A 26,145-nucleotide genomic window follows, 5' to 3' on the forward strand; every position below is an offset into this window, starting at 1 on the left:
CAGAGCGGCAGGACGTCCTGTTTGGAGGAGAATACGTCTACGTTAACATACCTTTAGCCTGTGGTAGAAATATGCGTTAACCTGATCTAATCTATATTCTGGCGAATGCAGATCCATATGATGAGGCTCTCCTCTTTGATTCCAACTCCCACGCGTCTCCTCGCCGTTCCTGCTGGACTGAAAAGACATTTGACAGCTAAAGATCAGATTTTCCCGCAAGAGTTTGTGGGGATGAAGCGGAGGGAAAGAGGTCGCAGGGTCGAGAGTGGAGGCCACGAGACTTTCTTTCATTCAGCAGGTTGTCAGAAACCCAACCACAAATAACTGATGAGGGTGCTTCATGTCTGCTGGAGGTTAAAAAGGGAATGCTGCACCCCCAAGTGACCAGTGTTGAAGCATTTTTTCCTCCCCTCATCTTTTTTCTTCTTTTCCCTCCTCTCTTCTCCTTCATCTATCTTCTCCTCTTACAGGTTTTACTGAAGTCAGGGTCTGTGTCCTTCAGGATTTTCTGAGGGTGCACCCCTCAAAATTACAAAGAAAACCCCTGCAATTACAGTCCATTGGATGAGTTCTCATTTAAGTCTCGTTTAATGCTAAGAATGCAGGTTCCTGAACGCACTTTTAGCATACGGTGGTCATATTGGACTGTCGCTACCCAACACTACTGCCTGTACTCACAGCTGGAAGCTGCTTGGTGCTAAACATCGTAGTGGTGCCAGTATATGGGTATCCTTGCTTCAGGCTTTTTCTTTCGCAGCTCTGTTCCGATTTATGAAAGACTTCCTGTCATATTTTATTTCAGCCGGGCACAAACCGCAATTATACATTTCTCCTTCATGCTCAATTTTCAAACAGTTGGCACCTCCATGAATTTAAAAGGACGCTACAGTCAAAACCAAATCCGAGTCCCTGGCTGGTCAACGTTCAACTAGTATAACTTTCAGATCGTGTTTAATGGCTGAATGTTTTGTTCATAGAGCCCAAAAACAGACTTAAAAACCTACGTAACTGATCACCTTTTGATCTACTTTAAAATGGTCGATTTTGCCGTTTTTGGCCGAAATCTAAAAACCTGTGTCGTTCATTAGGACAATGTTTCTGCAGAGCGGCAGGAGTTATAAAACACACGGACACATATACGTTTAAAAATGATCTGCATGGAGGGACTTTTACTGCAAAGGTTTGCTTCTCAGAGGAAACGCAGATGACTAATCATCACGTTGATCCTAAACTACATTCATGCTCCGGGTTTCAGGGAAAAACATGCAGAAAAGCTCAGAGCAAAGTGCTGTGGCAGTGCTGGCGGCAGGACGAGCCGGAGCTGCGCACACGGATCAAATATGGAAGTCATCTAGTCTTACCTCTTTGCTGGTTGAAGTTGTGTTTAAAGCATGAATAAATCATAAAAACATAGACAAAACTATCAAATATTAGACAACTTTATCAGTTGTTTGTTATTTATTCATTATTTATAGAAAAATGTAAAATGTCCAGGGTTTGCCATCTAAATCGTTTGTATTATCAGTTTTGAGAATTTTCATTTTTACTGTTATTTGTGTTATCATCCAACCTTCTTCCTTCTATTTTGTGTTTTTTTTCATGATTCCTGTTTAATTAAGAGTAGAAATCCATTCCCATCCACTTTGACGAATGAGGTTTGTCAGATTTCAAATTTCAATTTCTGTTCTGTATTTTGCAAACACAGAAGCAGATGCAAAACAATAAGAAAAACTGCTATTTCCACACCAAGAAACAAATATTCCAAGTGGAGATTTCAATATAAATGCTAAAACAGGGCAGCAAACAATAAGTGCAAATGCGCCGTCATGCTACAGTAAATGTGAGCAGCTTTTAACAGCAGCTTCTGAGCGCTGATGCAAGCTCCTGCTCAAAGCATCAATCATTTACACACACAGGTATGCAGCAGCAGCTCAGTAATACTGAATAAGTGGATTGTACCTTTGCATTATTTCTTGTGGGTGTGTTTGGCTTAAAAATGAAGCCAGGAGATGAGGAAAGCCTGAGCCTTTCAGCCATTTCCGTCTGGAGGGGCTAAAAGCATCGCCAGTTTCTCCGTGGGGTTCTTGTCTTCTTTCCGTTAGTTGCAACCTGCAGCTCTGCTAACAAGCTGGAGCGTGGCCGTGTACTTTCTAAATTATTTAAAATAAACTCCGTAGCCTCTTTGGTTTGTGTCCTTCCTGAATTATATTCCTCCTCCTGCTTATTTGTTTTAAAAAGCAGTTTGCGACTCCCAGTGAATTTATTAATTTAGTTTGCGCTGCATATTTATAGATGTAGGCATCTAATCAAATAATTGGTGAAGATAGTCATACTTTTATACTTTCTTTGACATTTTGGGGGATTTTTTGTAGCACTTTTGTGCCAAATTATTCATAGATTTTTTTTTTTTTTTTAATAATTCTTTCCAGCACTGTGCATTACTTTATTAATTATAGGTGAAGTTTAGATGATATAGCAGAAATTTAAAGGATGTTTTTGTGGTTTCTAGAACTTTTTACGTTCGCCAACTTCTTCTGTGTGAACCCCTTCATGAAAGTTTTAACGTGCGATCAGCCTCAGCTTGGTGGTTTAATGAGGTACCCACAATGCTCCACTTTCCATGTGTGCGATTTTCTGCGCGGATTGCTGTGCGACTTTGTCCGTCTCTTTTTATGGTAGTGTTCAAACGAAGGGCAGACGCACCACGCAGCTCTTGATTCAACGCTGCAGCTCCAGCCTCTGTGAAATGACATGAGTGACTTCAATGATGCATTTTCCTTTTTTTTTTTTTTTTTATTATTTTTCCCTTTTTTGGAGTTAATATATGGAGTAAAATCGGCTGTATGCTGCAAAAAACTGTCCTGCTTACCTCTGCTAACCCTCCAAATCAATAAATGGTTCATCATTATCAAACATTTGTTTTTTAAAAATGTCCTTTTCTCATAAGTATCCCCTTTAACCTTTAAAATATTAAGATTAAATGTAAACTATTTTGTTCTTCTTCGCTGTGTCCACCTTTCCAGCATGAAATGACCACTTCCAATACATTAGTTTTCTGTCATAATGGACTTCGGGTTGTGTGTCTGTTTGTGCGTTTAGTGTCCACACACAGCTACTCTTGAAGGCTGTCACTGTGACGGACAGATGAAAGACATTTCTGCGAGGACGGATCTAAAGGAGATTAAAGAAGATCAAACAGACATGTACATGAGGGCCTCTGAGACTCGTGGGAGTTTTTGTGTGTGTGTGTGTGTGTGTGTGTGTGTGTGTGTGTGTTTGTGTGATGGAGAGACATCTAACGACACTACAAATGCAAAAAATCAAAGAATGGGCTCAAGAAATAATGGATCCCAGTTTTAGATGGGCTAGGAATTCATGACTGAATGTCAAAAAATCTTTTTTAAGCGATGGATGACGGATGGATGGATGGATGGGTGGATGGATGGATGGATGGATGGATATTGTATTTGTCATTGTCCAGTATGCTACGAAATTTTTAAAGGTTTGGTTTGGTTTCTCATTTTTATCATTCAAAAAGAATTCACAGCTAATTAAAAATATTTTTCTCCTTCATTTAAATATAATTTTAACATCAACAAAGACTAAATAATTAACAGCTAACAAAATAAAAAGTCCATCATTTGTTTGATAAAAAACAAAGAAATTACAACTAATTGCTTTGCAACTAAATGGGTTTTTTGCAAAAAACATTTGAATAAAAGGTAAGAAAAAATATTCTCAGAGCTCCAACATGATTGTGCTGCCACATATCAGATTTTTCTCCTTTTTTTGTACTATCAACATAAAAGAAGCTGAAAAAAGTAGCTCTGATTTGAGTAAAAGTACTCCCCTTTTTTGATCAACAGTTCTTTTATTGGCATATTTGGATAAGTTCTTAATTTTAACTTGAAATGTTGGATTCTTGACTTTCCTTTTGTCACTCCATCTATCTTCAGAAGCTGTTGTATTTCAGCACCCTTCATGTCTTATTTTTGGGGTCATGGGGTGGGGGTACACACCTTGAACAGTTTGCCAATCTGTTGCAAGGCCACACAATCATATTCACAGAGACACCAACATAATCACCAAAAAGACAGCTAATAAACATGACAAACTTATCATTTAGATTTGCAAACATTATTATTACAACTTTTACCCGCCATACAGAAGAAATTGCTGGCGATTGCCGAGTGCTGAGTATCAATTTAGGATACACGGATTATTTACTGCAAGGCACAAAATTGAACTTTAGTTGGTCATCAAAAAGGGGCCAGTCGCTCATAGGCGGTGACTTTTCGCTGAGTGGCAGCTACTGTTGAGGCCCCTGCTTACGTTTTGTATTTGCGTTCACTAGGACCTGTCACCTGCAGCATGGCTGTAGAAAATCTCTCTTGATATTTCTGCTGCTACCGGAGCTCCAGTACAAGTTCTCCCCTTTTTCGTCTCCCGACTGCCGTAGCCACCCAGAAGGCCAGTTGGGACAAAGGTTCTGGATAGGATTCTACTTTCACCTGTTATCCCGGTTGGGACATGGGCTGCATACAAGCGGTCTCCAGGCAGACCGGGCGTTAGGCGAGTTCTTTCAGCTGTCCCCACGTTTTCCCCATGATATTGACCCCTGCTTCCAGATCTCGGTGCCACGTGTTCCCAGGTCTCCCCCCTTTCCCTTGGGGATTCCATGTCAGTGCCTGCCTTGTAGTGCTGGATGCAGGTTTTCTTGGCCAATCCATCGCCATCGTCTTTTGGAGACGTCTTCCTCTTCTTGTTACTGCTCCGTCCTCTCCCATAACTCTTAGTTGTTGATGATGTTGGAACAGCCCACCTTCAGGACTCTTCTGAGACGAGTGCTGATGAAGGTCTGACGTTTCGTCATCAGCATAGCGGTAGTCCTCCATGTCTCAGCTACGTAGAGTAGTATGGGTTTTACCATGGTGTTAAAGATCCTCATCTTGAGAGTCAGATCTGCTGCTCCCCATATGTTCTTCAGCTGATGGGATGTAGCTCTCGCCTTACCGATGCGTACTTGCACTTGTCCACATCAGTTCCCCCCAGCTTGTCGACGATGCTGACAAGACAGGTGATGTTTTCCCCCTCTTTCTGCGCCTCTTCGTCCACCCTAGACATCTAGACAGGATGACTTGTGGACTATAAAAGCTGACGTTGACATTCTTTTCATGTGAAGGACCTCCAATCAAACATTTTCCTCCATCTCCGCCTCCAAATGAAACCTTATCAACCACAGGTTTTACAACCACAGGTAGTGTTGCTCTTTAAACGATCTTTTAAAACTGAAACTGCATTGACATGCAGTTTCATTCCTGCTTTGCCGCCACATTTACGGAAGAGGTTTGACGAGGCAGTCGGTGGAGAACTGGATGTGTTGTCATCAAAGCGGTTGAGCAGATTGAGCAGAAACCCCCAACAAAAATGTTAGTCAGTTTTTTTATTAAAGTAATCAGACGTCATGATCTCAGTTGTGGGTCACAGGTGAACACGTTCTGTAATGTCATTTCTGACTGATGTGTTCTGGCATCTTTAGGGCCGCCTGCCTGATAATCCCCTGGCAGCGCCCTCTCTGCACCCTTTCATGTCAGTCCTGGAGATCTAGCCAAACGCTCTCATGGCGCCCTGGTTTCTGTGCCTTTGGCTGCAGCTGTCCGAGGGTGCTGATTGCTCCGCGAATCATGCTTCTAATCTCCGGGCGCCTTTGCATCGCTCAGGATATGTGCCAATCAGCACATCAAATTGCCAGTTGGACCACATCAGAGAGCCGGACTGCCAGATACACTCGTTCGCATGCTCGTGCTCACAGTGTGCGCCTGTAGTAACATGCTGGCAGGCTGGAGTCCATTCTTCTGCCAGTCATGCAAATTTGACATCATGTTATGTAGAGAGCCGTGCAAAATCCCTTCAACGACACTCAAGAGAAATACATACTGAAACTTGAAGGTTTATGCCAGGCCTTAGATTACTTGGAATTGTTTAATTACAAATTAATAGAAGAATGATGTTTTGCATAATTGCCTTTTTTACAAGAGGGAATTAAAGAGTTTGAGTTTATAAGAGGAAATTATTGGATGCAAGAAAATAAACAGTCTGGTTCTCTTTTGTACTTTAAATGGTCTTTAATGGAGCTCTGTTTGTACGAATAGACAAACAGTGTTTCCCAATGGTGGACCAAAGGTGACATATTAAAAAAAAACACAAAAAAACGGCAGTAATTTAAAAAACGTGTAAAAAAAAAAAGAACACCTCATTTGGAATTAAATAAATAAATGTATCGTATTGTGTTTTCCAGGGAATAAGTCACAGCAGTCAAAAAATGCATAATAAAGAAAAACATCATATATAAGTCGCTCTGTAATATATGCACACACAAAAAACACAACTTATACACAAAATACAGTAATTACTTCAAATATCAATTCTTTTCATGTAAAACAAATAAATGTAGATATCCAATGGTCCAGGTGAATACTTGATTCTGATTGGCTGCAAAGTGAAACTGGAAACTGCTGGACAAGCAAGCTAGAAGATGTTTACATATTGTTTTTATTACACGTCAGAAGCCAAAATAATAATAATTCAATTTGGCCCAAAACCTCACATTTTTTAAAATGTTTGTTTTCAGTTTCCATGAGTTCTTTTTGTCCTCATTTATTTTTGACACTGATAAAAATCGATTGGAAACTGATTCAGTCAAAGGACAAAACTGATGTCATTATTTTTGGTTCAGTTGAGGCCTGAAATGGCGTGGCTCAGAAATTGGAGTCTCTGTCTCACAACGTTTCTTCAAGCTGCAGAAATCTGGGGGTGATATTTGATACCGATTTGAATTTGGAGAAACAAATTTAAATCGGTGGTCCAATCTTGTTTCTGGCAAATGTATAGATAATACAGGATAACCCCTCTCCTATCTATATAAAATGTCTTGAGAGAGTAATTTTTTTCCCGTTTGAACTATTGTAACGCACTCTACACATGCCTTTCACAGCAGAGTGTGTGTCAACTCCAGTTAGTCCAAAATGCTGCTGCCAGACTCCTAACCAAAACCAGAATGAGAGACCATATCAATCCATTTTTCTGCACTGGCTCCCAGTCCGTTTTAGAATAGATTTTAGGATTTTAATGATTGCTTTTAACCCTTGTGCTATCTTAGATGAGCCCACCCTTCCATTGACGTGTTCTCCCTGCCATGACAAAGGTGGATAAAGATGGAAAGATTTCATGTAATCCATGGACACCAGTGAAGATCACAAATCGGTGAAGAAAAAAGGTTCAGAGCACTGTCTAGTGGGTCTAGATGACCCAACTGTTAAAGTGCCTAGGATAATACAAGGGTTACAGCACTCTGTGGTCTGGCCCCTAAATATACAGCTGATCTCCTCATTCCTTATGTACCTGGTCGCAATCTTAGACCTTTGGCAAAAAGCTTTTTAATAATCCCACAATCTAGATTGAAGGCCAGGGGGGACAGGGCCTTTGCTATAAGAGCCCCAACACTCTGGAACAGTCTCACTGAAGAGATCAGGCTCGCTAAATCCCTACCTGTTTTTAAATCTCTTTTAAAAACCCACCTCCATAAGTGTGCTTTTAATGATTTTAATGTTTTTTAAATTTAAACTTGTGATTGTATTGATTTTAACGGCTATCACTGTTTCGTGTGTGGGCTGGGTTTTATTTTTACGTACTTTATGCTGTTTTCATCCTGATTTTGTCTTATGTTAATTGTACAGCACTTTGTAATCTGGATTTCGAAAAGTGCTATATAAATAGAGTTTATTATTATTATTATTATTGTAGTTTATAATGACCTTAACCAACAGCAGATGTAGTTTTGCTTCTGTGGAGCAGATTTATGTTAAAACATTAAAACCTGACTGTACTCATCCGTCGCCATCCTTTTGTTTGTTGTTTTTGTGTTTCTGTTCTGAATTCCTGCCTTCATAGTTGCCCCGTTCATAGTTTTCCTCTGTGTTTGTTGTTCAGCTGCCACCTTTCAATGTCTGACTCTGTATCCTTTGTATTCCATGACTTGTTTTTTTCCCCCTCATCTTGTCTCTCTGTTGCTCACCCTGTCAGGAAATGTTGTTCTGCTTCAAGCATTTTCCATCTATTTCATCCATCTGACCTCTTTGGTCACAGAGCAAAACGACTTCACTGAGCTTCTCCGCTCTCACACTCTGGCCATTAACTGCTATGTTTGCCCCCCCCCCCCCCCCCCCCCCCCCTTTTTTTGCACATGTTTGGGTAACGTGCACACAGGTGATGTGAGCCTAAACACCTGCTAAAGACGCAAAACGGCATCAAACCAGAACCAAATATTATCCTATATTTCTGCACCTGAATGGCTTTCATCAGCTGATTTTAAACTCATCAAAGCACATTCAAGTTGAAACTTGTTTACACTCACATTGTTTGTTTTAAACTACACTAAAAATTAAAAAATCTGTTGATTAGAGACAATTAACAGACACCTGCTAACAAGTCACAGACCCAAAGGGAACCTTTTGAGTTTGATTTTAGAAGCCACATACGACTCCAGTTTAAGTGCAATAATGGAAAAGCAGGCGTTCAGATAATGGATGCATGCATTCAGAAACAGACTAAATATGCAGTAAATGCACGGAGACATCAACCACACTCTCATCTAATGGAGCTAATCATGCAGTCAGCAGCTTCCGCTCTGGTTCTCTTGACTTTATCAGTGATGGCTCCAGAGCTGCTTCACTTACAAACACAAAACATTTCTGAGCAAACCACTCATTTTGGATAAACTCTAATTTTCTAAAATAAAAATCTGCTAATGCAGAAGTGTGTGTGTCCAACCTGAATACAAATGAATAAAAACACAGGTAATGCTACACAATACAATGCCTCAATAATCAACTTATAAGACAATAACAAGCATTAGTAGCCTAATGTGTTTAAAAGCCCTTACAGGACATTTATAAACACATTACTAATGTCTCATAAATAGATGAGTAAGGGATGTTATTATAATGACTTTGACCTTTGTGTAAGTGGAAATGGAGATTTGCAACTTTAAGAAATAAGCAACTTTATTGTTAGAGTGAAAATAAACTATTTCTTTTTAGAAATGCATGTTTATAGTCAGTTTTGGTCGCTCCAAGATTAGTTTTGGTTAATGTCTTAGTTTAGTTAGTTTCTTCGAAAAACAGTCCGTTCTTCCTTTTTTTTGCTTCTGACAAATAATTTTAGAAAAAAATCCTTTTTTTGTGCATTGTTATAGTAGTTTTCTCTCATCTTTACTGCTTAAAGCAGCTTGACTGTGCTTACGGCCTCCTCATCAGTCCTTTGTGCCTCTGCCGGGGAGGTTTGTGAACCTCTTATCTCGCCCTGGGCTCGGTGCGATGATGCACACCAATAAAACAGATGATTGGGGTTTTCTATGTGTCAAGGAGGTTCTTGAATGCAGATAATCCAGCAAAAACACAGCCTTTGTTGCTAATGATTTCCTCAGTGATGATGCCTGGAAGGAGGTTAAGAAGAGGGAAGGAAGGGGACCCAGCAAATACCAGACGCTAATAAAAAAGATCAAAGGCCTTTTGCTTGTCGTCTCTGGACATTTAAGACTCGCTTTTGTCCCCTTCTACACCCTTTTCTGCCTCTTTTCAGATTTTTGTCCAACCGAGAAGAATGGCAATTCCAGCGTGGGGTTAGAGGAGGCACTTCCAAATGATTGAAAGAGAAGAGGTGGAGAGACGGGCTAATAAGATTCTCAGAGCTGAAAGTCCCTCTAGTTAAACTGTCTTTGTCAGTAGCACGCAAGAGCAAAAGAGTGCTACCTCTGTTCTCCACGTTCACTCTTTCCCACTTGTTTCTCACAGTTATCCACTCCTTCAAACTCATATCTTTCCAGGGCCAAAACTAAACGTAATTATTCGCCCAGAAATTCTCCCGGAGATCTGACCTTGGCACACTGTCAGCTGTCAAATCTGTCAGAATTAGTTATTTTTTCCAAAGCCATATAGATTACATTTTCTCATGTTTCAGTTTGAGAAGTCGTTTAAAGACCCACTCCACTGAAACGGGTGTTTCTGCTGTTTTTAACATGTTCTTGTAGCATTTTGATCTTGACGGAGGACATATAGAAAATAATTTACCATTAAAACTGCACTTCTGAGTATTTCTTTATTCAGATTGGATCAGTTGAAGATGAATACCCGCAGTTTGAAAAAGCTCATGGTTGTGACGCAGCAACTGAAATGGGCGGAGCTAAAGTCTTCCCGCTCCGCTCCATTCTGATGCATCCACTCGCAGACAAATAGATCCATGTACGTCTACGTTCTTCTCGCCTGAACTGACATCTGGATCACATCTGTGCGGCTGCAAATTTTGTTCGACCTAATTTAAAGAAGTTATTTTTCTGACCCATTAATTGGGTTAGAGATTTACCGTCATTGTGGGTTTTATTGTAAGCTTTATCAAATGGGATGTGTGTGTCAAAGGAAAATAACCATTTATCCATTAAATGTACTGTTTATTAAATTCATATTTAAATCTTATCTACTGTAAATACTCTTTTTTTAAAACACTTCTTTAACACAATTCTTGGGTCATTCTTGTTATGAATGTTTTTGCGTTACTTTTTGGAGCAATATTAATTTTTGGGGTTTCGTGGTTTTGTTTGAACCAAATTTATGTTTTTTTGTTGAGTGTCTCCTGAGTTAAAATGACACAGAAAAAAGTGAATCCCTTTTAAACTTCTGAACTGGATTTAAAACAACCCAACCTGGGTTTTTAGTGGGTATATTTAGCTATTATTACACAATTGTAATAAATACTGGACAAGCTCATGGAAATTGGATGTTTTATTTTCAAAACGGGGTTTGTCGGACGAGGCTGAGCGACGTTTTGATCTTTAATCTCAAAAAGCAGCTCACCGACTCAGATCCAATCAGTTTTAGTGTTGCTGGGGGTGTGGCACCGTAATGTACGCCCAATCAGCACGCACTTCTATATTCTATCTATAAGTTTTCCTTTGCTGAACTCATCACCAGACTTACCAGTTTTGAAGCAATCCAATGAACTCCACGTGGGAAAGATGGAAGTGAACATGAGCACAGTGCCTTCTTACAGTAGATCAACCTGTTAAAACCCAGAAGAGCTGAGAGTCAGAGAGAGATCACAAAGTAGAGTTAAAAAAAATAAAAAAGCATCAACTTTCAATGAATGCTGCATCGCACAAGGAGCCAACCTGATGAGTCAGCGGCGCAAAGCGCCCGAGGCTCTTTGTGTTGTTACAGTCCTCTGTGTTGCTGCATGAAGCATTAACCTCAAAACCCAGATCTGGTTTATTAGATTTTAATTAGTGTTCTTTAGGGTTCATGTAGTGACGGTGGATGTTCCATATAAAGCAATCGACCAATGCGATGCACGGTTTCAGTGTTTTTCCGCCTCTACTGGCCGTCACTATCCCTGCAGGTAACAGAATAACATTCTTTTGAGTCTGGATTGTCACCTGACACGGTCATTAAGAAACATGGAAGAAAAGATGAAATTAAAGTCTTTCTTTGTTACTGTTACACCCGAGTCTGAGGGAAATAACATAAAGGAAAGAAACAACTTAAATACCCTGATGACTGGGGCTGTCATCGTTGACGGTAAATTGGTTTGTCGACCTGTCAGGTTTCTTTTTTTGTCATTTCGGTTTAATAAACGCACATCCAGTCGGTTGTGTTCACATCGGACAAGCGCCAGTCTTCTTCTTTTGTGTATTTACTGTTTCTCAGCGCTCATCCTCCACCTACAATAGAAAGAGGCTCAGGGCAAAAGGTCAAAGCGGTGCAAATCCCGCAAATTTTGCTGCGGACCTTTTGTTTTCCCAGCCTTGTTCCTATAAATGTCCGTCTTTGGCTCATATTAATCCAACCGTACACAAACCGCATTTATTAACGTCTCCTTCGTGGTCATGTCTATAATGGCTCGTACTTCGGTGTTTTGAAGCGGACGCCACCCACGAGTCACTACTTAATCCGAGTCCTCGATTGGTCCCAGTGCTGCGGGGGACTGACATTTTCACGATTCAGCGTGAAAATGTTCACGGCCGGTAGAGTGAAATCCATGTTCATAAAAACATTTTTTGCTTACTAGAAGTTTAGACGATGATTTAGTGCAGGGATCAGGAAACTCTAAATAGCTTGAGAGCCAATAATGACTTTTTCTATGCTAGCATATAGCTTCAAATTTAAACTTTTTGTCTTTTATAAGGTAAAATAGAAATTTATGAACTATACATGTGAAATTTCAATTTCTATGAACGCGCGGTACACTGAGCATGAGCAGTACCATACCTGACATGAACCTCCACGGACTGAGTACAGCAGTATCACCTTTTGTAAAATAAAAGTACCCATTACTTTACGTAAACGACAATCATTGACTGATCGAAAAAATAATTGTTGACTAATCGACTGCTTAAATAATCGTCACTGACAGCCCTACTAATGACTCAAAAACTCTCAGGAAGGCTTAACGGATAAAAGTGATCCGGGATTTATTTACAAAAAAGAAGCAACTATTTACACAAAAACCACCTAATTGAATGAGGACCAAAGCCTGTTTAAACTAATGTCTGTAAATGAGAACTGGACTGAGTGACTCCTCCCCCTCCTGCCGTTCCAAACAGGAAGTACCAGCGGGCTCCAGGAACTCACAATCCGATAGACTTCTATAGAGTAATAAACAGTTTTAACTGAGTCATTCTATTGGTCAGAAAAAACATTTTTGCTCTTAAACAATTGTTTAATTATTGTGTGTTAACATTTTTTGCCCACAATTGAGTGTTTTATTTGGGCCACAAATTTGCATTTTATTAGAATTTTGTGCCCACAAATAAGTATATTAGTAATTTTGTTTTATCAATTCCTACTACTAATATTTGTCTACGAGATCTGTGGGCACAAGTGATCATTTTTGGCAATAAAATACTAATTTGTTTGCCAAAAATACAAATTCGCAGGCACAAATGTATAACTTTAGGGTACAATTTGTGTTTTTTTCCTTTTTAAATGCCATGTCCAAGGCTCAGTAGAAACCTTTTTGAAAATGTTTTACTTGCTGATCTACAAGGGTTTGACTCATAAATGGCAGTATAATAAATCTGCCGCAATAATATGACCAGCATCATCTCCGTATTACTGAAAGTGATTCCCTGTATGTTTTGTAAATGTTTTAATCTGAAATGACTGATGCTTAACGAATTGGCTAATTGGCTGCTGGTCTAAGAGCGCCGACAGTGGACTAATGAGCCACCTTTTCTGGGTTCGGGCCGGTTGGTTACAGTTTCGGGGCTCAAGCTGGAGCCAAACAGGGAAGTTGGCCTCTACATGTTAATGATGCTGGTTCTCACTGTGTGTTGCCACCGTATTTATCAGGGTTCTAAAGCAAAACCCTCCTATAAATTATTCAGTCACAAAGATGCATTGGTGCCAGTTGGTCTGTCAGAATTCAACAAATGAACAGATTCTTGTTCTAGAAGTTTCGCTGTTAATGACCAAAATTGATGTGTTCCTGCTGGCGAACCCGAGTTTTTATTTTTAGACTAAAAATGCTTTCTAAAGCCTATGCATCCTCATTCTGCATAATGCAAAGTGTTTCTTCAGACACTATTATTTCTCCACACTGCTTTGTTGCACACAGAGATGCTTTGAAGCTTAAAGCTTTCTGTGTCCCCCCCTCTTTCATCCCTTCCTTCTTTCACCCATACCCTCATTTATTTGGTTTACTTCTTTTTCTTCTCCAGCCTGTTTCTTTTTACTGTTATCTCCCTCATCAGGCTAACTCTGTCCTTCTCTTCTTCCTCAGTGGGACGTTTGTTGATTGAGTTCAGTTCCCAGATGACAATGGAAAGAGTGCAGAAAGAAAACCCCAACGTCACTGAAGGAGGTCGATACTCGCCCCCAGACTGCCGGCCAAGATGGAAGGTACCCAAGCATGTGCTTTTGTTACATCAATTATCTTTGTCTGTACTTTAAGCATCTTATATTGATTTTAATGGCCTTTGCGATAACATCTATGCAACATTATGCCTTAGTCACATGCACCCATATGGGGGTAGACCAGACGGCTGCAGGTTTTTGGGTTGTGTGGGTCCAAGGAGGGTCATAAACAGAAATAGCCGCATCTTAAGGGGAATGTATTGCCCCCTCAAGGAATGTCATGCAAATGGAACGTACCATTGTCATGTGTGTGTGTGTTAATCTAGGTTAAGGCTCATGGAAGTTACACTCACCTATGAAATATGGGTGACGCTGTCGTACTGTGTCCCTCTGCCAGACTCTAGTCATTAGTAAAGCAAAGTACTTGTCCATTATTGACTGCGCACAACTGCCCCATGCACGGGGTGTAGGATGCCTGTAGGATGTCCACACAAACTGCCCTCTGGTTGTCTAATTTCCTCATTTCTAACTGTTAGGCTGCAGCAAGGAGCGCACACTTATGCCGGGGACAACACTAACGGGCTTCTTTAGGATTTGGTGGGGTTAAAAAAAAAAATCCATATGCCACGAACATTGAACATTTTTGCCTGAGTGGTCCAAGACCTAAATATTTTGTGCCGCCCACCTGCGTGTCCCGTATAGGTTTGACGTTTTTCATTTATAGACAGCCTATAGCCACCCGTAAGGTGAGTTGGGACTAAGGCTTTACTTACTAGCAGTATTTTAATGCTTTTTCAAGTTCGTTAGTATAGTTCCAAGTTTAATTGTTCAATACAAAAATGAACTAACAGATAGTGGGTGTGGGTGTGGGTGTGTGTGTGTGTGTGTGTGTGTGTGTTTCCACAAAAATTCTGCAAGATCATTTCCAACCAGCAATTTTTTTTTCTTTTTTTACTTTGTCTAACTTTCGAAAGAGACGTTTCCTCCAATGACAGATAATAAGCACGTATTAATGTGGAGCTTCCTGTTGTCTAGGTTGCCATTATCATACCGTTCCGGCACAGAGAAAACCATCTTAAATACTGGCTCCACTACCTTCATCCCATACTGAGGCGGCAGAAGATTGACTACGGCATCTATATCATCAACCAGGTAAGTCATCGAATAACTGGAACACGTCTGAATACGTTAAAAAGGACTTTCAGCAGTTCTTTTTTTTTGTTTTTTTTGTTTAACTAACACCTTCCAAACACATATTGTGGAGCACAAAGGATCAGTTTGGCTAAATAATCCTTACTTTTCTTAAGAAATCAATATTTCTCCAAAATACATCTCCATCCATCCATCTTGTACACCTGCTTGATCCTTTTTGGGCTAAATGGTTGCTGGAGCCTATCCTAGCTACCACTGGGCGCTTTTAGGGCACACTCTGAACAAGTCGTCAGTTTTATGCAAGGTGACACACTAACATGCACACCTAGGAGCAATTTAGAAACACCAATTAACCAATCAAGCATGTTTTTGGACTATGGGAGTGTCAAACCCGTGCATGCACGAGGAGAACATGCAAACTCCACACAGAAAGAACCCAGCCGGGATTTGAACCAGGGCCCTCAAAGCATTGCACCACCATGCAGCCTTAGCTAGACGTGAATATACAACAGGATCAGCTGCTTTTGTAGGAACCATGCTACCAGAGGACATGGTGTGGAGACAGGGATGCTCCTCACAGAGCATTTCATCTGAAGAAGTCGCACCTTGATGAAGGACGCCAAGTGAAAGAAGGGAGTCTGGGTAGCAGTGAGCATCAAAGCCGTTGCACAGGATGACAGAGAAGCCCCCCAGTGATGAGCTGCCCCAGCTGAAACTGAGGGCACACCATCATCATCACAGAAGACGCAGCCAATGTAAAGACTCCTGAACCGAATCTGTCAACTTATTCTCGAATACTATGAAAAATAATGGGAAAAACAACAAAAATAAGATGCTTTTATGCAGTGAAAAACTAGAACTTCCCAATAAAAGTCAGAGAAGTAATAACAGAGGCGCATAAAGACTGTCCTCCTCTTCAACTCATTTATAAAGCCAATCTGCTCCCACTGCGTTTTGTTTTTCCTCTTTAGCCTTTGATTCTGCACAAAGCTCTTAAATCAGGATTGACAGCGAGATTCTTCTATTTTACATTAAATAAGCAATATTCGTCAACGCTTTTGGTTTGAAGATCTCTTCTCTGCCCTCTCAGTCCGCTGTAGACTTGGTGCGACGCCTTAATCCTTCCCCCTGGGAAACAGACCTTTGGTTTCTCCTGCCCTGCTGTGCTCTGCTCCTCATGCGCCTCTGTTCCAGTGTCTACTCCAGCGCCTTTTCCCTCCTCCTGCAAATGTACCGACTCCGTCTGTTGCTTTCAAACGCCCACTTACACATCATGTTTTCTGAGTCTGTGTTTTGATCTTAAAACACGCAGCTGGAAGGCAAAATGAAGAGATGCTGAAAGATGCAGACGTCTTTTAACCTAGACCCGCCTTTTTGTTTGCACTTATTGAAATCTTTGTACAAAGGTGGAAATAATTCTAAAGCAAACCTCAGTTTCACTCAGACACTCTCTGTTCTGATAGAGTTAATTAAATAATAACTATTTACGGAAAATCTAGATTATATTTTAGAAGATTGTAACTTTTATAGACATTATAAAGTCTAAAAAGGCCACCAATTTCAAAATGAATCAGTTTCCATTTTGCAGCACTTAAGTCTCTTAAGTTTTAAAGTGAAAGCTGAAGTTTCAAGAGAGGAAAGCAGGAGCAGAACTGAAAGAAAGCAAATGCATGTATCAAAATAGAAATGTTAGGATTGTAAAGTGACTTTTAAACAAGACCCTCCAAATGAGGGAAAGTTTGACTCTTAAGCAGTCAAGCTTTGGAAGTGGAATTAAGAAACGTTGGTTTTAGGTGGTGAATGAAGGAATGTTTGGGTTGTTTCTTCACGCAGAAAGAAAATATTTGTCATGCTTGAGATTAAAAACAGCCGTCTTTGAATTTAGTTTTGATAGACACTATGAATGCATTTGCTGTCAAACACAGAAGAAGGCATTCCTTAATGTATTAATAAAGTTCCAAGGGAAACTAAATGTGTTTTTAACATGTTCTTTTGGCATTTTTCTGACAATGATAGACAAATATGTATGTATTTAAACTCAAAATTGCATTTTTGAGTATTTCTTTAATCAAATTGTTGTAAACCAGGAGCGACAAATGAATTTCAGTTGAAAAAGAGCGTTTTTGTGACAATAAGTCCAAAGCTAAAGCTCAGACTCTAACCTCATTGGTCAGTTTCAGATGGACTACGGTGTCGCTATATTAGATCTTTTTCAATCGGATTTAGCTGCTTTAATTTTTATTTAATTGGTTTGAGCTGTTGCTTTGCTTCAAACTCTAATTTTCTCTTTGAATAATTATATTTCTACGTATTGGTAGAATTTTCTTTAATGTCTTAAGCTGCCAATATTACAAAAAAAGATCAATTCTTGTTTCTAAATGAACATTTTTGTCCTAAAAAACCCAGATGAAGACTCTGAGCTTAATCCTGCGTCCCGCACTAAGACGGCAGCGACTGGCTTCAGCAGCTTCTGCAATCAGGGAATAAAGTGGGGGAAACAGCAACCAAATGGATTTTTCTATTTCCTCTAATTTTAGGCAAAAGTTATGGTTGCTCTTTCTTTTACTACCCCATAATTACTGGCTAATTATCCAGTAAATTGGAGGACTGTGAAGAAACGAGGTTACCAGAGTTAATTTAGTGCTTTGCCGTTCTATATCATTGCACTACACTTGTGTTCTTTTTTTTTTTTCTACAATAATAAAAGATGCTTGCCTTTAAAAAACATCTAACTTTTGGACTAAAGGGTTTTCTTGCATCTATTGGGCTCTTGAGTTGAGCAGAAAGAACAGATTTAGCTTGAATAGCTAGACTTGAATATTTCAAAACACACCACTTGTAATGTGCTTTTACATTTTTGACAACTGCATTCTTCCGAAAGTAAAATATTTACCAACATTTTCCCTAAAATGTTCATTTCTTCTTTCTAATTCCAGCAGTTTTTAACGGTTCTGTTGCTCGTATTCATCAAGGGTTAGATCTTATTTGCATCAGGAAGTTGTCAGAGTCTTGGATTTTCCATCTTTCTTCAGCTCGCTGTACCAACCTGCTTGCGGTCTTTTCCCTCAGCAGAACATTTCTGAGTAGCTATCATCTTTTGCTCTGCAAAGTGGCACTGCTGCCACTGAGGTCCAGTGAGTAGGCGTTGCAGAGGGATCATGCAGAAAGTGATATAGCAACCTTGCTGTTCTGCCCTGCTGCTCTGTGTCCTCTCTGCATGCTGAAGACGGGCATCGGCGCTTGTTGGCTGTTGGCTCGCAGCGCAAAACTGGAGGAGAGCCCAGAAAGAAGTAGAGAAAAGTAACAAAATATCAGGTGAGAAAAAAAAAGAAGCAGGATGGATGGAGGGATGAGAGTGACAGAAGCTATGAAGGAGAAAAGGCCATCTGCTGCGTGGACACCTAGAGCTTAAGGACAGCCCAAGATTTCCATCAGTAATTGGGTCATCTTCTGAAAAACAAACTTTGTAAAAACGGCAGAAAGTAATGAAAGAACTAAAGTTAGAGAAAATGAAATGATAAGAATGCAAAGAGAATCAGTCAACCAATATTGGTTTGGTTTTTCTTCCGATCACACTCAAAAAAGAAAAAAGTTGATCCAACTTAATTGAATCACTTAAATTGGTAACACGTCATTGAATTAAGTTTATTCAACTTAATTTTTTATGTTGATCTAACTTGCATTTTTTTTCCAATTTTTTTTATGCAACTTACATTGACACTTCTAAAGTTTCAACCACTGGGCCTTGTAATTTCCACATCAGTGACATGAATGACCCAGCAGTGTCTCGCATTACAAGGCAGGAGCTCACGTGTGATGAACGCAGTCTTTAATATTGGCACATACGGTGTTTTACCGCACAAGGGGGTTGGTAATCATCCTCTCCCTAAACTCTAACTCATGGTGCAGAAAAAAAAAACACAACAGTTTAAATTACTAGTTTACGACGGAGTTTTAGGGCCACCAAAAAAAAAAAGAAAAGAAAAAGTAGGGCCACCAAAAAAAAAAAGAAAAAAGTCATAGATTAACAAGGAGAAAACACCGAAGTTTCCGTTTATCTGAGCATCGCTTGAAGATGAAAGATGTGGAGCCTTTTGTGAAGCTTTATTTTCCAATTATTATAGGTTTAAAACAAAGAGATTCTGAACCTTTGGCGACTCAAAATCAGATTATTGTCAGAGGCGGCTTTCCGGGGTTCAGTGTCAGTAAAGCGGAGTTTCATCTGTAAAATAAGGAGCTCAGAGACACGTTTGGGTGCAGAGGATCGTTGCAGCTTTTATTCTCCTTTTCATTCACAAACCCTGAAGTTCATCTGTCACCTTACGTCATGAACCTGTCATCAGATCCGAACACCAATGCGGAAGTAAACGTCCCGTTATATCATTAAACAACAAAGATGAATGAAAATAGTCTATTATATTAGCATTAGAACGTTGAAAATGCCAAAAAAAGTGATCCTCCTCCTCAGACGGAAGCGTCACACAAACGTAGAGATCATGTTTTTGGTGGAGGAAGAAAGGATTGAAGTGGAAAGCTGCAGGGACACCGATGGCCTCATTGGGCAGCAGGGATCCTGTAAACCAACCATCAATAAATAAAACTTTAATAAATTGTAAATCAAACAAATGAGCTTCCAGATATTTGGAACGTTCAAGCTCATTCAGATCACCTGTTCAACTGAGTTAAGTCGGTCTGCTCTGTTGCTGCGTGGCGTTCACCTGCTGCTCTGCATGCTCACTTCCACTTAATATCGTAAATTTACGAGATAAAAACTCGTTATTTTACTTTTTTTTTTTTTTTTTTTTTTTTTTTTTGGTGGCCCTAATACTCTGTCGTACTAGTTTAAACAGAGTAAAACAGCTAGACAACAAAACACATGGATAAAAACACTTAAACCCCAATCTGCCCAGACAGGCAAAGAAAATGGTATCCCACAATTCCTTGCGCTGCCTTATGTTATGACGTCATGACGCATTGACAGCTTCACACCAAAGTTACACCAACTTAACTGAATTAAGTTGATAGAAAGTAAAATAACTATGTCAGACAACTACGTGTTGTTTTTAAGTTGAATGAACTTAAAAAATGATTTTGTTTTCACCAAACTAGATAATTAAGTTAGATTAATGTACTCTCCAACTACAGCCCAGATAGTCTTTTTAAAGTGCATCACATGAGGACATCAGCTGTCTTTTAATTACGATGGTGCCGTTTTTAGCCAAAATCAGAAAAACCTTTTAGGACATAGTTTCTGCAGAGCGGCAGGAGTTCGTTAGAAATTTACCTCAGAGTTGTGGGTGAGACTGTTGGTCCAAAGCAACCCCGCGCCTCTTCCTCTCACTGTTTTCATCTCAATTTTCATCAGAGCTGGTCTTTAAAGGTTTTTACGTCCGTCTTTTTAATCAATGCTCCACATCTGCAGTTGTTGTTAGCGTCTCAACGTTCATTTCTTGTTTGTGCGGAGTCGGGTTAAGTCGTCCACCATGATGCAGGTGTGTTTCACCTCTTTCTTTGTGTTTTACCTCTTTCTGTTGCTGTATTCCATGGATCTTCCCTGTGTGGTCCTCCGCGGCCTGAAACGGCAAAAACCTTTGAGCAGAAAAAACAGCCGACTCGGGCTTTTCTTTTGTTTGTGTGCAGCTGACCATTAAGCCCCATATTGATCCTGCTGAACAACAGCTCTTTTCTCCTTTCTTTCCCGTTGTTCCCCTGAAATTTCTTGTTCTCATCTTTGCTGAAGCACTTCCACTGGAGTGTTTCTTTTTGCATTTTTTTTATCGTACCTTTTCTCGTTGGCTCTGTCTCTCAATCCTCACTTACTCCCAGGAGTGACTTTAGTGCTCCACATCAGAGGATTTCTAAATTTAGCATGAAAACCTTCCTCAAACGTCACTGAAGATTCAGGAAAGTTTAAAGAAGAGAGGATCGTAAAGCATACAAAAGTTCATCTCTACTCTTAAATATCATTTATGGTCACGCAAACCAAAGGAAAATGTGAAAAGATTGAATGGAACGGACTTCAAAGAGGTAATGTCAAAACATTTTCCACAAAAATGTCTTGATCCTGTATAAATCAATAGATTTTCTTATATAATTTGAATAGCAGAATCCATATAACTGCAGATTCGCTTTGTCATCCGTCCTCTTATTTTCTTTGCTCTGCTGGAGGCTGATTTCATCTCACAATACCCGACTCACCTGTCACGCTGAGAAATATGACTTTTCTTTGGTTGTCTCACAAAAGCAAGAACTGAAAAATGTCCATCTTTTCTTTCATTTATCAATATTTGTGTTTGTTTGAACCTTATAACTTTTCTTGGAGTGAAAGAAATTGAAAAACAAACATCTGGTCATTTTCCTGTCGGACATAGTTTCAGGGAGAAAAAGGATGGATTTTCTTTTTCTTCCTTAAAACAAACAAAAATATACATATTATAGCGAAATAATTCAGCGCAATAACAGTTTTATAGATTCTAAAACTGCATTTTTTTGGCTTCATTCTATGCAATCCCATTAGCCCCGCCTACTACACATTAATACACGACCAGACTCACAAACGGCTTCTTCCTTTGGGCTAAACGAACTCCTTCCAAGTGTCCCTCTTTATATAAGAAGAGGAACTCTGAATGTTTGTTACAAGCGAGTAGAATATAATAGAAGCTTTTTTAATCCCTAAGGAAATTCAAAAGCGCACAGAACAAGCCGAATAAACAAAAAAAAAAAGAGTAAAAGGATTAGAGCCACCATTAAAAAAAAAAAATTAAAAAAAAATCACAAGTATAAAGTTGTGACATTATGAGAAAAAAAGTCTTAATTCTACAGGCTTTAGTTTATCAGATGTATCCAAGCGCCACAATGAATCTGGTGTGAATGATGCTTCCGCCAAAGATCTGCTCCTTTTAAAAATGTCAGTTCTTTTCTCCAAATAACAATCTTTTATTTTTTATTCCCTTTATGTAGATCCTAGCTTGACTCCATACATTTCCGACCAAAGCTCTCTCTGTTCACATACTCTACTTTCCTCAGGTTAATGACCAGACGTCCTGTCACTTCCCATGATGCACGTCGCTTCTTTCCTTGTTTGTAATTCCGGTCTTTCGGTGCCTGCTGGAGGAAATGGAGGCAAACATTCAGCCACTTTCAATGTGCTGCTCCAGCAGTTTAAAAGAGTCAAAGAAATTGGGTTTTTCTAAGCCAGCTTCTCCAGAACTCACAGCCCCGTGCGTGGAGATGGAGTTCATTACCGCGCCTTTGGTTAGGAAATTCATCATGTCTGTCCGCACAAACACGGCGTGCTCGCGCTCACGGACAGGAAGGGCCGCAGCTCTGCAGAGCTCGATTTAAGTGAGTTAATGTGTAGGAAGTCGGGCCGTGCATCTTCACTACTTTGTAACGCTTCATTTTTTAATGGAAAAAAAACCCAAAAAACATTCATATTTAGACCGTGCAGCTTCCAGCCACAGCTGCGACTCGATAGTTTTGTTTATCTGTTCTCCTTCTTTTGTCTCTCCTTTCCGGAGCTGCTGTGTCTGTGCGCGTTTGCTTCCGTGCGCCTCCTCCCTGTTCTCCGTCCTTCATCCTCTGGTCATTACCCACCACCTGGCATCTCCCATAGAGACCGCGCTGACTGCTGATGACTCATGGGAGAGCATGTGTGTGTGTGTGTGTGTGTGTGGAGGTACTTGAAGAAATCATTCTTCCTCATCCTTCTGCAGCATGATGGATTACCACTACGAGGGGAGACCTCACAGAAATTACCTTTACAGTGGAGCCAGTGGAACTGGGTATGTTAGTCGGTGTCTTTGGTCCATCCAACCTCGGGCTCCTGACAGGATCCTGTGCTGTCTCCGCCCTCCTCGCTCCTCTGATTGGTCCAAATAGGTGGAACATGTTTGGATGTTTCCATTTCACTCCGTTTTTTTGTATTTTGTTTCTGCGTTGTTTACATGACCTTTAAAGCAGCTGAACGAAGGGCGGCTTCTGTTGGGGTTTAATTATCAACTGACCCAAGGTCACATCCCATCACTGTGGGCACTCTGCATATTATTTACAGATTTTAGCCCGCTGATATCTGGTTGCTAGGCTACTGCAGGCTGACAGATAATGAAACAGTAGTGCAACCGTGAAATAAGTACAGCAATTTATCAAAAGTACTTAGATAGAAAATATAAGATACAGTGGTTACTGCAGTGTAACCTGTGCTCCGTAATTAAATTGTATGGATTTCTCAGCGTGCCTCCAAAAAGGAGCTCTGCTGCAAAGATTAACCGTTTTGCTATAAATAATCCTCTTATGATCAAATTTATTCTCATACTTTAATTCCAGACCTGAGATATTGAATTTTTAAGCCAGTTTAATCCAATGTCGCTGCCGTTCAGTAAACAAAATGTTATTTAATAGCATCAATTTTAGGAGGTTTTTTTTTTTTTTTTTGGATTGATTCGATTTGGATAGAACGTAACGGCAAAACCAAATGCATCAATAATCTGGAGATTTATTATAAATCACAGCTCCACTTAAAATTGCTCATGTTCTCAAGGAAAAATGTTTTTTAAAGTTTCAAACAAACAAAAAAAACGTTTATTTTTATGTATTCCCAGTGATGGGATTCTAATCTGTCATGATTTATTGTGATTAAAATATTCACTGTGATAGATTTGTGCTGTTTCGTTCTGCTGTTACCCTTTACGGTGGATTATAATTTTTTCTCAAGTTAAAACGCAAAAACTTCAAGATTTTGTTAATCGCATTTATTTTAGGTCAAATAAATGGTGCTCCTTAAATAATACTATTTATAATGAATCTTCAGCTGTGAAAGCCTGTTTTTTCTTTTGCAAAACGCAGTTTGTTGGATAAAAAATATTTTTTACATCTTTTTCAATTCAAACGTGAACAAAAGTTGAACTTTTAAAAATAAATAAAACGAGTTATTGCAAAAAATAAATAAAAAGGATGACCTTAATGTAAACACAGATGCTGAGTTTAATGAATTTATATTGGATTTTCTAAGCAAACAAATTAATCTTTGGTTATTATTTAAAAATGCCACCAGGAAAAGAGCTTTATAATAAAAAGGTTAAAAATTTATCAAATTAAGAGAAAAAGTTAAATCACAATTTAATTACAAAAGGCAAAAAAATACTAAAAAGACAAAAATAAAACAAATTAAAGCTACAAGTAGCATTTAGCGGGCCCGAGCACGTGCGACCGCATGGCACGAGCGACCGCCCCGTGAGCAACGCCCTGCTCGAGCCATTCTCGTCGTTTTTTCTTGTCCATTCTGGAGCTCCAAGCTATTGTTAATACGACAGCAGCCTGGGGGGGGGGGGGGGGGGGCTGTAATCTGTTGCCTTAAGGGACAAAGACTTTTGCATATAGCATGAAAAAAATTCAAGCAATGATGATAATTGCTATCACTGTCCCTAAGGATGAGAACAATAGAACTCATTCAATTTCCACTACAATGTCTAGATGAGTGTCAGCTATGTCTGATAACTTGGCCAATTAGCTGGACCGGGATCTTGCAAAGTGCAGGTGGTTAACGTCCAGTGTGATGAGTCTGTGGACGGCAACAGTACAGCATAGCTTTTGGTTTCCACAAGAGAAGAACTCCTGACACATCTGCCCTAACAGACAACTACAAGAGGAGTTGAAATGTATAACACGGTGAAGGAGTTTTTGTGCAGAAAAAGGTACAATTAGAAAAGCTGGTAGCAGTGACTGCAGATGGGACTCCTGCTATGATCAATAGACAAACAGGTTTCATCACTCACTGTAAAGCTGACCCAGACTTTCCAAAATGTCTGCATTACTGCTGCGTCATTCACCAGCAGGCCTTATGTGCAGAAGTGATTGGCTCTGGACATATAATGACTCTTATTCTGAAAATCGTAAACAACCTCAGCTGCAAAGCAAAACAGCACAGGATTTTTAAGGTGCTATTGGAGGAGATGTCTGTTGAATATGGTGAATATGAACATTGTGAATCTGAACTTGCATTCTTGACTGACATTACTGGAAAACTAAACCACTTGATCTGCGAGCTGCAAGACAATGGCAAAACTATTTTTTTTTGACAAGCCTGCCTGAGCCAGTGTTTTTCTTGTGGGGATCTTTTCTGCCAGGGCTTGCCGGCTTGGTCAGTGGATGTTGCTGCAGTTGTCTCCCTTGCTGGGACAGCTGGAGTTAAACACAGCAGCTCACGGCTCTGAAGTGGACCCCGTTGCTGTCCCAGTCTGGATGGGCACTGTGGCGATGTTCCAATGGCCAGGCTGGCTCCTGGTATAAAGAGATTCCCAAATACCATTTCCTAACCGCAGAGCCAAGGATGTGTTTACATGTTTAGGTCAAAAATGTGATGGACAGCTTCATGTTGTCTAAACATGCCACCCTGTTATTAATCCAGTTGATATGGTTCTCCATCTGTGTCTAGGTGATAGAAAAGCATTTTTTTTTATATTTACAGCTCTAAGCAAACAAACAGTTGTCTATATAAAAGAGCTTTTACAATTGTGCACTTTTAGCAGGTCTCTGAGTTCATGTGACCAATGTATGGTGGATTTTCACAGACCTTGTTTAAAACTGAAGGTGAGAGAGACTTAGAGAAATGGCTTCATTGTTCTGGAGTTCTTTGTTTCATCCACAGAAGAGTAGAATTGGTGATTGATTTTGAAAAGCTGCTGAAAAAAGTATCTTTTCAAATTGCAATTTCTAACTTGGGTTTTACATTTTGTGTTCCATTTTTTGTGCTTTATTTGGGAAGCATTTGTTATTTGTTTGGTGTTTTTAAGGTTCTGCAAATATACACATCATTTTTTAGAGACATTTGTTATCAGTTGTGTTTGTTGATTTGTAGTTTAATTTCATTGGATGTATAGATGTCGTGTGGGGGGGAGGCTCGACAGCAGGTAGGACCCAGGCGCAGAGACGGGAGGCAAACGGGTTCAGGGCAAGTGGGTTTATTTAACTAACAAAAAGCGCTGCAGAGCAGGATGACAAAACTAAAAACAAAAACTTACTGTGGCATGGCAAGGGACATGGACGCCAGACAAGAAGACGTGATCAACATGAGCAGAAGTTAATGGACCAG

At 39.8% G+C, this 26,145-nt stretch overlaps 1 protein-coding gene across 1 annotated transcript in view; it reads left to right on the forward strand.

Moving 5' to 3' along the window:
- b4galt2 (beta-1,4-galactosyltransferase 2) overlaps nucleotides 1-26,145 on the forward strand; it is a gene marked incomplete in the record, with an annotated part of 73,608 nt that overhangs the window by 36,328 nt on the left and 11,135 nt on the right. Inside the window, 3 exon segments of the mRNA NM_001160444.1 lie at nucleotides 13,831-13,949; nucleotides 14,940-15,056; nucleotides 24,373-24,393. Coding sequence (NP_001153916.1) covers nucleotides 13,831-13,949; nucleotides 14,940-15,056; nucleotides 24,373-24,393 — 257 coding nt within the window.

This window comes from Oryzias latipes, chromosome 17, assembly GCF_002234675.1.
Source record: "Oryzias latipes chromosome 17, ASM223467v1".
In the NCBI taxonomy this organism is placed as follows: Eukaryota; Metazoa; Chordata; class Actinopteri; order Beloniformes; family Adrianichthyidae; genus Oryzias; species Oryzias latipes.